We start from the raw sequence: 12683 nt of genomic DNA, 5'->3' as shown, positions 1-12683 counted from the left end.
GATTCACCTTTTTGGTTGAAAACTTAACTTTTTTCTGAAAATTCGTGTTTTTTTTGTTATTCAAAACTAATTTTTTATCTGAAAATTTAACTATTCTTTTTTTTATTGAAAATTTATCCTTTACAATTTGGAAAAGTAATTATTTGGTAAAAAATTAATTTTTGTTTACTTGTGAATTAATTTTTCAATTTAAGGAGTAACTATTCCATTTTTTATTGAAAATTTTATATTTTTAATGGAAAGTCAACTATTTCGTTTAAAATTAGTTATTTTTTTTTGATCGAGGATTAATGTTTCAAATTGAAAATGTGACTATTCCATTTTTGGTTGAGAATTAATGTATTTTATTGAAATTCGTCATTCTCGTCAGAACATTAATCTTTAATTTTTCAACTAAGAAGTGGAATTTTTAACAAAAAATGTAATAGTTGATATTGCAGCAACAAAGCATCAATTTAATTAAAAATAAAAAGCAGTTGCCTTCAACCAATAAAAATAAATTTTCAATAAGACACTTGCATCCTAAACTAAACCAGAATAATTTTTAACAAAACAGTTTCAGTTTAAACCAAAAAAAATTGATTTTCTACCAAAAAAGGCAAATTTTCAACAAAATATAACAATTTTCTACCAAATTTTTAAATTTTCGAGCCGAAAATATGTATTTTCTGCAACAATTTTCAACCAATCAGTTGAATTTTCCATAAAATAGTTAAATTATCAGTCAAAAGGACGAATTTTTAACAAAAATTATGGATCTTGAACGAAAAAATTAATTTTTACGATTAATTAGATTTTTTTATTGTAGTATCAACTACTACATTTTTTGTTCGGAATTCGTCTCTTTTCGGAATAAAAATTTTATTTACTTGGTTGAAATTTGAACTTTCTGGTTAAAAATGAATTTTTTTGTATTAAAATTCATCTCTTTGGTTGAAAAATGAACATTTTTGTGTGAAAATTCCTGTTTTCCTTGGCTAAAAAATTTAATTTTTTACTGAAAATCCATTTATTCCAGTTCAATATTCTATAATTTTATTTAAAAATTCGTCTTAAGAAAAAAGTTGAATTTTATACCAAATTATGGAATTTTCAAGTCGAAAAGGCGAATTTTCTACAAAACAGTTTAGTTTTGAATCAAGAAAGATTTTTCAGTCAAAAAATAAAGACGAATTTTCAACAAAATACATCTATTTTCATCGAAGTAGTTAAATTTACAACCAAGAATTATCTTACAAAAAAGACCAAAGAGTTTAATTTTAAAACTAAGAAAAAATTAATTTTTAACATAAAAAATATTATTTATAAACTTAAAAAATTAATGGTCTTAATTTAATTTTTTTTTTAAATTTAATTTTCACTCCAAAAACAATTTTTAGTTTAAATAAAAATCAGTAGAATTAAAAAAAAAAAGACCAATTTTTATCAGAATATTTAATTCCTCAACTAAAAACATTTATTAACTAAACAGATAAATTTTCTACCGAAATGAATAATCTTCTATGAAAAAAACTTCAACCAAATAGTTGAATTTTTAAATAAGGAAGATACATTTTTAACAAATAATCAAATAGTTAAATTTGCAGTTGGACAAATTAATTTTCAGCTAGAAAATTTGCAACGAAAAGTACAATAGTATACATTTCAACAAAAAAATATTTCATTTTAAAATAAAAAATAGTTTTATTTAAGTAAAAATGATTAATTTTAAACAAAATACTTCAATCCTGAACTGAAACAGATAAATATTCAACAAAGTACAATATTTTTCAACCAAATAGTTAAATTTTTTACCTGATAAGTATATTTCCGAGTCAAAAATAAGATTTTTTAAAACAAAATAGTTGTATTTTCAACAAAATAATTCAATTTGAACCAAATAATAAAATTTTAAAATAAAAACGATGAATTCTTATATAAAATTCTAATAGTAAAATTTTAAACTGAATCAATTGAACTTTAAACCAAAAATAATTGGATTTTCTTATTGGGTTCTATTAATTGAGTTTACATTTAAATGTAAAAACGAGAAAAATAGCGGAATATGGAAAAGTCTGTGAAAATATGAATTTTGTTAATTTATTAACTAATAAATAACATTAAAAATGAACGTGGAAGTTCGTCTTTAATATTTTTTAAATGTTATATTAGAAAACTGGAAATTTTGCTTTAAATAATTAAAAAATTTTAAAACACTATTTTAGAAATAATTATAACAATTATTAATTGCCATAAATAATGATAGAATTATAAATAATACATTATTAACTTTTTAAAGTCACGACGATAACATTTGTATTTTTAAAAATAATTCTTGAGCATTTTATTTTTAAATTTTTAGAAATTTTGTGAAGGTTTTCGAGTTTAAAAGAAACAAAAAAACCGAGAATCGTATCATTTTATTTTTTATTAAAATCGTTTTGTCCAAAAATTTCTAAAACATTTTTACAAATTACTTTTTCTAATTATTAGCCTGGGGCTATTTTTACTAAAAAAAAGTGTAAAAAATAGTGACGTGAGTCCGAGTCCTGTATTTTTTTTTAAATTATTTAATTTCAAGTTGATGCTGATTAAAAAAATTTATTTCAGGAAACGCGAGCGGATTTAGAGTTTACTTTAATAAGAATTGAAGGCCTTATTTCACTAGTTTTGGATGTTGAACACCAACGAGCCACCATGAGAACCTTAGTTAACATCACCGCCAAACAAATCGCCGATGCTATTCAAAAGAACAATATAAACATGGAAGCTAGATTAGTCACAAGAAATAAATATAATCAAGAATTTCTAGTGAAATTGGTAAATATAACATTTTTTGCTATTGAAATTAATTGATTTTTAATTTACTATTAAAAAATATGCAACTTTTAATTTTTACATTTAAAAATTCTGTGGTTTTGATGATTCACATTTTTAGTTTCATCAATTTGGACGTTTTTGAATTGAAAACTCTTGAATTTAGATCTTTAAAATCATCATAATTTAATCATTTTTATGTAAAAATATTTAAAAATCTAAAATTTTGAAATGCAAATTGTTTAAGTTGAAGAATTTTGAATTGAAAAATCTTAAAAATTGTACAAATTTTAACTTTGATTTGTTAAAAAATTTTAATTTGTTAGGTTTAAAAATATACAAGCTTAAGATAAATTTGGAATTGAAAAATAATGACTTTTGTTTGTTTAAATCATGAAAATTATCAAAATTTAAACATTTTTATCTATTCATCTTTAAATTTCAAGAATTTGGAACTGAAAACTGTTAAAATTGAAGAATTTTCAAAATTGTTGAACTTTGAATGGTAAATCTTTAAAATTAAAAATTTTAATTTTGAAAATTTACAATTAAAAAATATGCAAGTTTTAAAATTAAAAATTCTGCGGAGAGCTAATTTAAGAATTTTTATTTATGCATCTTTAAAATTCAAGACTTGGGAACTGCAAATGATTAAAATTGAAGAATTTTCAATTGTAAATCTTTAAAATTAAAGTATTTAGTTTTTAAAATTTACAATTAAAAGATATGAAAGTTTTAAAATTAAAAATGTGTCGGTTTTTTAATGATTTATGTTTAAAATTTTATCAATTTGGACCTTTTTGAATTAAAAACTCTTGATTTTATATCTTTAAAATCATCATAATTTAAGAATTTTTATTTAAACATCTTTAATAATCTAAAATTTTGGAATGTGAATTGTTTAAGTTGAAGAATTTTGAATTGTAAATCTTCAAAATTGTAGAAATTTTAACTTTGATTTCTTAAAAAAATTTAATTTTTTAAGTTTTAAAATATGCAGACAAATACAATATAAAACAAATACAAATAATAATACAAATATTATACAAATATTAGGTTTTAAAAATTCAGATAATTTACATTTTAAATTTCATCAATTTGGAATTGAAAAATCATGACTTTTGTTTGTTTAAATCATGAAACTTATCAAAATTCAAACATTTTTATCTATTCATTTTTAAATTTCAAGAATTTGGAACTGCAAAATGAACTTTGAATGGTAAATCTGTAAAATTAAAGTATTTAGTTTTTAAAATTTACATTTAAAAAATGTGCAAGTTTTAAAATCTAAAATTTGGCGCAGAGCTAATTTAAGCATTTTTATTTATACATTTTTAAAATTCCAGAATTTTGAACTGGAAATCATGCAAAATAAAAAAAAAATCAATTGTTGAGCTTAAAAATAGTTGAACTTTGAATTACAAATCTTTATAATTAAAGTATTTAGTTTTTAAAATTTATAATTAAAAAATGTGAAAGTTTTAAAATTAAAGATTTGTCGGTTTTAATGATTTACGTTTAAAATTTTATCAATTTTGACGTTTTTGGATTAAAAACTCTTGACTTTTGATCTTTAAAATTACAATAATTTCAGAATTTTTATGTAAAAATCTTTTAAAATCTAAAATTTTGAAATGCTAATTGTTTAAGTTGAAGAATTTTGAATTGTAATTCTTCAAAATTGTAGAAATTTTAACTTTGATTTCTTAAAAAAATTTAATTAAATTCAATTTTAATTTAATTGTATCTTCAAAATTAAAGATTTAAATTTTGAAAATTTACATTTAAAAAATATGCAAGTTTTAAAATCAAAAATTGTGCGGAGAGCTAACTTAAGAATTTTTATTTATGCATCTTTAAAATTCAAGAGTTGGGAACTGCAAATGATTAAAATTGAAGAACTTTCAATTGTAAATTTTCAAAATTATAAATCTTTGGATTGTAAATCTTGATAATTAAACTATTTAGTTTTTTAAATTTATAATTGAAAAATATGAAAGTTTTAAAATAAAAAATTTGTCGGTTTTGAAGATTTACGTTTAAATTTCATCAATTTGGACGTTTTTGAACTGAAAACTCTTGACTTTTGATCTTCAAAATCATCATAGTTGAAGAATTTTTATGTAAAAATCTTCAAAAATCTAAAATTTTGAAATGCTAATTGTTTAAGTTGAAGAATTTTGAATTGAAAAATCTTAAAAATTGTAGAAATTTTAACTTTGATTTCTTTAAAAAATTAAATTTTTTAGGTTTTAAAATATACAAGTTTAAGGTGTTGCAATTAAAAATTCAGTGATTTTCATGATTTACATTTTAAATTTCATCAATTTGGAATTGAAAAATCATGACTTTTGTTTGTTTAAATCATGAAAATTATCAAAATTTAAACATTTTTATCTATTCATCTTTAAAATTCACGAATTCGGAACTGAAAACTGTTAAAATTGAAGAATTTTCAAAATTGTAGAACTTTGAATGGTAAATCTGTAAAATTAAAGTATTTAGTTTTTAAAATTTACAATTAAAAAATATGAAAGATTAAAAATTAAAAATTTGTCGGTTTTTTAATGATTTATGTTTAAAATTTTATCAATTTGGACGTTTTTGAATTAAAAACTCTTGATTTTATATCTTTAAAATCATCATAATTTAAGAATTTTTATTTAAACATCTTTAAAAATCTAAAATTTTGAAATGCAAATTGTTTAAGTTGAAGAATTTTGAATTGAAAAATCTTAAAAATTGTAGAAATTTTAACTTTGATTTCTTTATAAAATTAAATTTTTTAGGTTTTAAAATATACAAGTTTAAGTTGTTGCAATTAAAAATTCAGTGATTTTCATGATTTACATTTTAAATTTCATCAATTTGGAATTGAAAAATCATGACTTTTGTTTGTTTAAATCATGAAAATTATCAAAATTTAAACATTTTTATCTATTCATCTTTAAAATTCACGAATTCGGAACTACAAATTATTAAAATTAAAGATTTTAATGTTGAAAATTTACAATTAAAAAAGATGCAAGTTTTAAAATCTAAAATTTGGCGCAGAGCTAATTTAAGCATTTTTATTTATACATCTTTAAAATTCCAGAATTTTGAACTGGAAATCGTTCAAATTAAAAAAAAATCAATTGTTGAGCTTAACAATTATTGAACTTTGAATTATAAATCTTTATAATTAAAGTATTTAGTTTTTAAAATTTATAATTAAAAAATATGAAAGTTTTAAAATTAAAGATTTGTCGGTTTTAATGATTTACGTTTAGAATTTGATCAATTTGGGCGTTTTTGAATTGAAAACTCTTGACTTTTGATCTTTAAAATCATCATAATTTCAGAATTTTTATGTAAAAATCTTTTAAAATCTAAAATTTTGAAATGCAAATTGTTTAACTTGAAGAATTTTGAATTGTATATCTTCAAATTTGTAGAAATTTTAACTTCGATTTTTTTTTAAATTTAATTTTTTAGGTTTAAAAATATACAAGCTTAAGGTAAATTTGGAATTAAAAAATCATAACTTTTGTTTGTTTAAATCACGAAAATTATAAAAATTGAAACATTTTTATCTCTTCATCTTTTAAATTCAAGAATTCGGAACTGCAAATTATTAAAATTAAACATTTTAATGTTGAAAATTTACAATGAAAAAATATGCAAGTTTTAAAGTCTAAAATTTGGTGCAGAGCTAATTTAAGCATTTTTATTTATACATCTTTAAAATTGCAGAAATTTGAACTGTGATTTCTTAAAAAATTTTAATTGTTTAATTTTGAAAATTTACGTTTAAAAATATACAATTTTAAGATGTCGCAAATAAAAATTATACGATTTTGATGATTTACATTTTAAATTTCATCAATTTGGAATTGAAAAATCATGACTTTTGTTTGTTTAAATCATGAAACTTATCAAAATTTAAAGATTTTTATCGATTCATCTTTAAAATTTAAGCATTTGGAACTGCAAATTGTTAAAATTGAAGACTTTTCAATTGTGAACTTTCAAAATGGTAGAACTTTGAATTGTAAATCTTTAAAATTAAAGATTTCCATTTTGAAAATTTACAATTAAAAATATGCAAGTTTTAAAATTAAAAATTCTGCGGAAAGCTAATTTAAGCATTTTTATTTATGCATCTTTAAAACTGCAGAATTTTGAACTGGAAATCTTTTAAATTTAAAACATTTAAATTCTAAATCTTCAAAATTGTTGAAATTTGATTTGCAAATCTTTAATATTCAAGTATTTAGTTTTTAAAATTTACAATTAAAAAATATGCAAGTTTTAACATTAATAATTTGTGGGTTTTAATAATTTACGTTTGAAATTTATTCGATTTGAATGATGTAGAATTGAAAATTTAATTTTTGATCTTCAAAATCATCAAAATTTAAGAAATTTTATTTATAAATCGTTAAAGTTAAGAATGTTTTTAATATAAATCTTCAAAATTGAACTATTAAAAAAATGTTCAAAATTAAATTCCTTTAAATTATAAATATTGAAAATTGAATAATTTCGAATTTTTTCAAACTTGTAGAATTTTAAACTGCAAATCTTTAAGATGCTAGTTTTTTAATTTTGAAATTTTACATAAACAAATATACAAGTTTTATGTATTGCAATTACAAATTCGACGATTTTGATCATTTACATTCGAAATTTCATCAATTTAGAAGTTTTTGAATTGAAAACTCTTGACTTATAATTTTCAAAATCATGAAAATTATCACAATTTAAGAATTTTGATTTATTAATCTTTAAAATTCAAGAATTTCGAACTAAAAATCCTTAAAATTGAAGAATTTTCCATTATAAATCCTCAAAATTCTAGAACTTTGAATTCTATATCTTTAAAATTAAAGATTTTAGTTTTGAAAATTTACAATAAAACAATATGAAAGTTTTAAAATTAACAATTCTGTGGCTTTGATGATTTATATTTTAAATTTCATCAATCTGAAAGTTTTAGAATTTAAAAGTCTTGATTTTTAATCTCCCCAATTTATCATAATTTGAGAATTTTTATTTATGCATCTATAAAATTAAAGAATTTTCAGTTATAAATCTTCAAAATAATAGAAATTTAGATTTTAAATTATGAAAAGTGAAAAGTTTTTAATAAAGAAAATTTGCAATACAAATTTTTTTTATTTTTGATGCTTTATCTTCGAAATGTCTTCAATTTGAAAGATGTAGAATTAAAAACTTGACTTTTGACTTTCAAAATTATAAAAATTTAAGAATTTTTATTTATACGTCGTTAAAATTGAAGATGTTTCAAATAGAAATCTTCTAAATTGAATTATTAAAAAAAATTCAAAATTGCATTCCTTTAAAATATAAATGTCGAATAACACACGATATGAAAAAAAAAAATTAAGAGAAGAAAAATGTTTCTTTTTTAATGCCCTACAAGATTACCACAACTTTTTGAATTTTCTTGGAAAATTGAAAATTCAAATTTTGACAGCATAAAAAAATATAAAAAATAATAATATATAATATATATTATCAATAATAATATAACAAATGAATTTTTTTTTATAAATAAACAAATATGACGAAAAAATGGCCATTTTTTTATTTGACGTTTCCAGTGCTCGTCAATAACAGAAAAATTGTTTTAATCAGGATTTTTTTTCAGGATTTTTTTTTGTGATTTTTAAAAAAAAAATTTAACAAACAAATGCATTAGTGGGGAATTTTACAAATTTTTAGAAAATAAATCTGTCCAGCTTCGATTTCAACCGTTTTAAAGACTTAAAAAATTGAAAATTAGAAATGTTTGAAATAGATGGTTTAGGATTAAAAAAAAAAATTTAGTTGTAAAAATTTGAATATGAAATAATTAATAATTTTTAAATTGAACTGTACTTTTAGCAATAAAAAGTAAATACTAATTGATTTTACAAGACGATTCGGAATGAGTTTATAATTTTAGAATTTTCAGATATAAACCTTAAAAATTAAACTGTTTAAATTTGAAAGTCTTATCAGTTAGACTAATGTAAACACCCTATTTAAACTTTATAAACCTTTCTTAATTTTTAAATAACTTTAAAATAATATATTCGAAATTACAGGCTTTAATTAAATTTCAAATATTGGTTCAGTTTAAAATATTCCATTTTTAAACCATTTAATTTGAAATTTTTTATTTAAGAAAAATAACAATTATCTAATATTTAGAAATATTTAACTGTTCATTTAAAATCCTTAATTACAAATCAAAAACACAAAACTCAAATAAAAACTAAACTTTCAACGGTCCAATTTTAATTACTCTATTTAAATAAAATTTAATTTGTTACTCAAATTTTTGAATTATTATGTATAAATAACCATTTAACACAAAATATCTTTAGAAAAAAATCGAGTAAGTTCAAGAAATATTTAGAAGTTTTAAAAAATTCAAATCTAATTAAATATCTGAAATGATTTCATATAATTTCGAAGATTTTTAAGAATTGTAAAGGGCTTTAAAAGGATAAAACTCATTTCCTTAAGATGCATAGGATAATTGAAAATGATTATTTATTTTCAAAAATTGATTTATGAGAATGTTTAAAAATATTGAGAAAAATTTACGAAACTAAGAAAAATGAATGTGGAAAATTTTCAGCAATTTATTTTTAGTTTGGCATAATTTTTAAAAAAGATTTAGCAAAAATGCGAATCATTTTAAAAGAAATTTAGAAGTTCTTAAAAAGTTTCAAACAAAATAAAAAATTTTAAAAACGTAAAACAATAATTAGATTTTTCAAGATTTTAAAATAAAATTTTAAAGTGTTTTAAGGATTTTTTAAATATTTGAAATAGAAATAATTTAACTTTTAATTTAAGAATTGTTCAGTTTATAAAAAAAATGTGATTGTTCAATTTCTAATGTTTCTAGCTTAAAATTCCCTAAAGTAGTAAAATAAAACGGTGCTGAAAAAACATTTCAATTAAATGTCAGATAACAATCTTTTTGAAGATTCTCTTAAATTAATTTTTCAAAATAAAAAATCATTTTCAATTTTTTTTTCTTCGATTTTTAAGGAAATGTGTTTTATTCTTTTGAAGCCCTTCACAATTCTTACAAAATTTCGAAATTATTTGAAATCATTTCAGACATTTAATTAATTTTGAATTTTTGTCAAAACATCTAAACATTTCTTGAACTCACTTGAATTTTTTCTGCGGACAGTGGATGTTACATGGTTATTTATATATAACAATTCAACCATTTTATTAACAAATAAAATTATTTTAAATAGTGTTATTAAAATTGTAACGTTTAAAGTTTAGTTTTTTGTTTAGTTTTGTGCATTTCATTCGTAATTACGGATTTTAAATGAAGACAGATATTTCTAAATATGCTTTAAAAATGAAATATTTTAAACTGAAACAATATTTTTAATTGAATTAAAGCCTTTAATTACGAATATATTATTTTAAAGTTACATTAAAATTAAAAATAGTTTATAAAGATTCAATAGGTCTACATTCGTCTAACTAATAAGACTTTAAAATTTAAACAGTTTAATTTTTAAAGTTTAAATCTGGAAATTCTAAAATTATAAACTGATTCCGAATCGTCTTGTAAAATCAATTATTATTTACTTTTTATTACTAAAAGTACAGTTCAATTTAAAAATTATTAATTATTTCATATTCAAATTTTTACAACTAAATTTTTTTTTTAATCCTAAACCATCTATTTCAAACATTTATAATTTTCAATTTTTCAAGTCTTTAAACTGCATTTTAAAATTATTTAAATAAAAATGTACGCTTAAAAATTAAAATAGAAGATTTTTAAAGTGAAAGATTTTCGAAGTACGCATTCTAAACTTAATGATATCATAATTCAGAAATATAAAAATTTAGCTAATTATTTAAAACACGGTTTAATTCAAAGTAGAAATTTCATCTTTCTTGGATAAAGAGGTGATTATTTTTTTTTTAATTCAACAATTTTGATCAAAAGTCAAAATTTTTCATTGAAAATTCCTCTTTTTTGTTTCAAAATTAAAGTATTTTCGTGGAAAACAATTTTTTTATTTCAAATGCATATTTTGGTGTTAAAAAGCCAACTGAAATATTTTTTGGATGAAAATTTAACTTTTTTGGTTGCAAATTTTTATCTTTTTGATTCAAAAGCTCATCTGTTTTATTAGAAATTTCATCTTTCTTAAATAAAAATGCAACCATTTGGTTAAAAGTTTAACAATTTTAACTGAAAAGTAATTCTTTTTTTATTAAAAATTCGTCTTTTGATGTTGAAAAGTCAACTGAAATCTTTTTTGGATGAAAATTTACCTTTTTTTATTTTTGAAAATTTGTTTCTTTCTGATTCAAAAATTTATCTGTTCAAGAAGAAGTTTCAGGTTTCTTGGATAAAAATTCAACTATTTGGTTGCAAAGTCAACCATTTTTTGAAAATTCATTATTTTTGGTTTAAAAATTTTAATATTTCGTAGAAAATTTAATTTTGTTTCAAATTAATATTTTGGCGTTGAAATGCCAACTGACATTTTTTTGGATGAAAATTTGTATTTTTAATTTAAAAAATGTATCTGTTTTAGTAGAAATATTATCTTTCATGGATAAAAATGCAATTATTTTTTTGAAAATTTAACAATTATGTTAGAATACCACTTTTATTGGTTGAAAATTTGGTCTTTTTGTATGTTGAAAATGCAAGTATTTTCGTAGAAAGTTCATTTTTTATTTCAAATTCATGTTTTGGCGTTGAAAAGTCAAATGAAATCTTTTTTTTATGAAAATTTAACTTTTTTTCGTTGAAAATTTATCTATTTGGTTTAAAAATTCATCTGTTTTAGTAGAAATTTCATCCTTCTTGGATAAAAATGGAACTATTTGCTCGGAAATTCAACAATTTTGTTTAAAAGTCTTTCTTTTTTATTGAAAATGCAACTGCTTTGTTGAAAATTCGTCTTTTTGTGTTAAAAATGAAATTATTTTCATGGAAATTAAATTTTTTATATAAAATTGATATTTTGATGTTAAAAATTCAAATGAAATATTTTTAAAATGAAAATACAAATATTTTTTTGGGAAGTTTTTTTTTGAGTTAAAAATTCATCAGGTTTAGTCGGAGCATTAAATTTTTTTGGATAAAAATGCAACTATTTGATTGAAAATTCAACAATTATGTTAAAAAGCAATATTTTTTGGTTAAAAATTCAACTGTTTTGTGGAAAATTCACTCCTAGTTTAAAATTCATATTTTAAGGTTGAAAAGTCAACTGAAATCTTTTCAAAGTGAAAATACAAATCAATTAGTTAAACACTTGTTTTCTGAGTAAAAAATTCATCCACTGTTGTAGAAATTTCATCTTTCTTGGATAAAAATGCAACTATTTGTTAGAAAATTTACTGTTCTTTCAAGTATATAACTTGACACTGAAAAGCCAACTGAAATCTTTTTTGGATAGAAGTTTGAATTTTTTATATAATAATTAATATTTTTTAGTAAATATTTTATCTTTCTTGAATAAAAATGGAATTATTTTGTTGCAAATTCCACAATTATGCTAAAAAGCAATATTTTTTGTTTAAAAATTCAACTGTTTTCTGAAAAAATCGTCATTTTTAATTAAAAATTCAATTCTTCTTTAAAATTCATATTTTGATTTTGAAAAGTCAACTGAAATATTTTAAAAATAAAAATAGAAATCATCTGTTTGAAAATTGGGTTTTTGAGTAAAAAATTCATCTGCTTTATTAGAAATATTATCTTTTTTGGATAAAAATGCAACTATTTGGTTGAAAATTCACTCCTTGTTGAAAATTCATATTGCAATGTTGAAAAGTCCACTGAAATCTTTTTTGGATAGAAATTTGAATTTTTAATATAAAAATTAATA

The 12683-nt window shown here is 19.8% G+C and overlaps 1 protein-coding gene across 1 annotated transcript in view; it reads left to right on the top strand.

Annotated features, from left to right (window-relative positions):
- LOC117177357 (armadillo repeat-containing protein 1-like) overlaps positions 1-12683 on the top strand; it is a 20944-nt gene that overhangs the window by 4298 nt on the left and 3963 nt on the right. Inside the window, exon 3 of the mRNA XM_033367988.1 lies at positions 2590-2799. Within this exon, the coding sequence (XP_033223879.1) occupies positions 2590-2799 (210 nt within the window). The remainder of the gene's footprint in view (positions 1-2589; positions 2800-12683) is intronic.

The sequence above is a fragment of the Belonocnema kinseyi genome, chromosome 7, assembly GCF_010883055.1.
Source record: "Belonocnema kinseyi isolate 2016_QV_RU_SX_M_011 chromosome 7, B_treatae_v1, whole genome shotgun sequence".
NCBI classification, from domain to species: domain Eukaryota; kingdom Metazoa; phylum Arthropoda; class Insecta; order Hymenoptera; family Cynipidae; genus Belonocnema; species Belonocnema kinseyi.
Note: the sequence above shows the minus strand (reverse complement) of the source record. Positions and strands in the feature narration are given on the sequence as shown.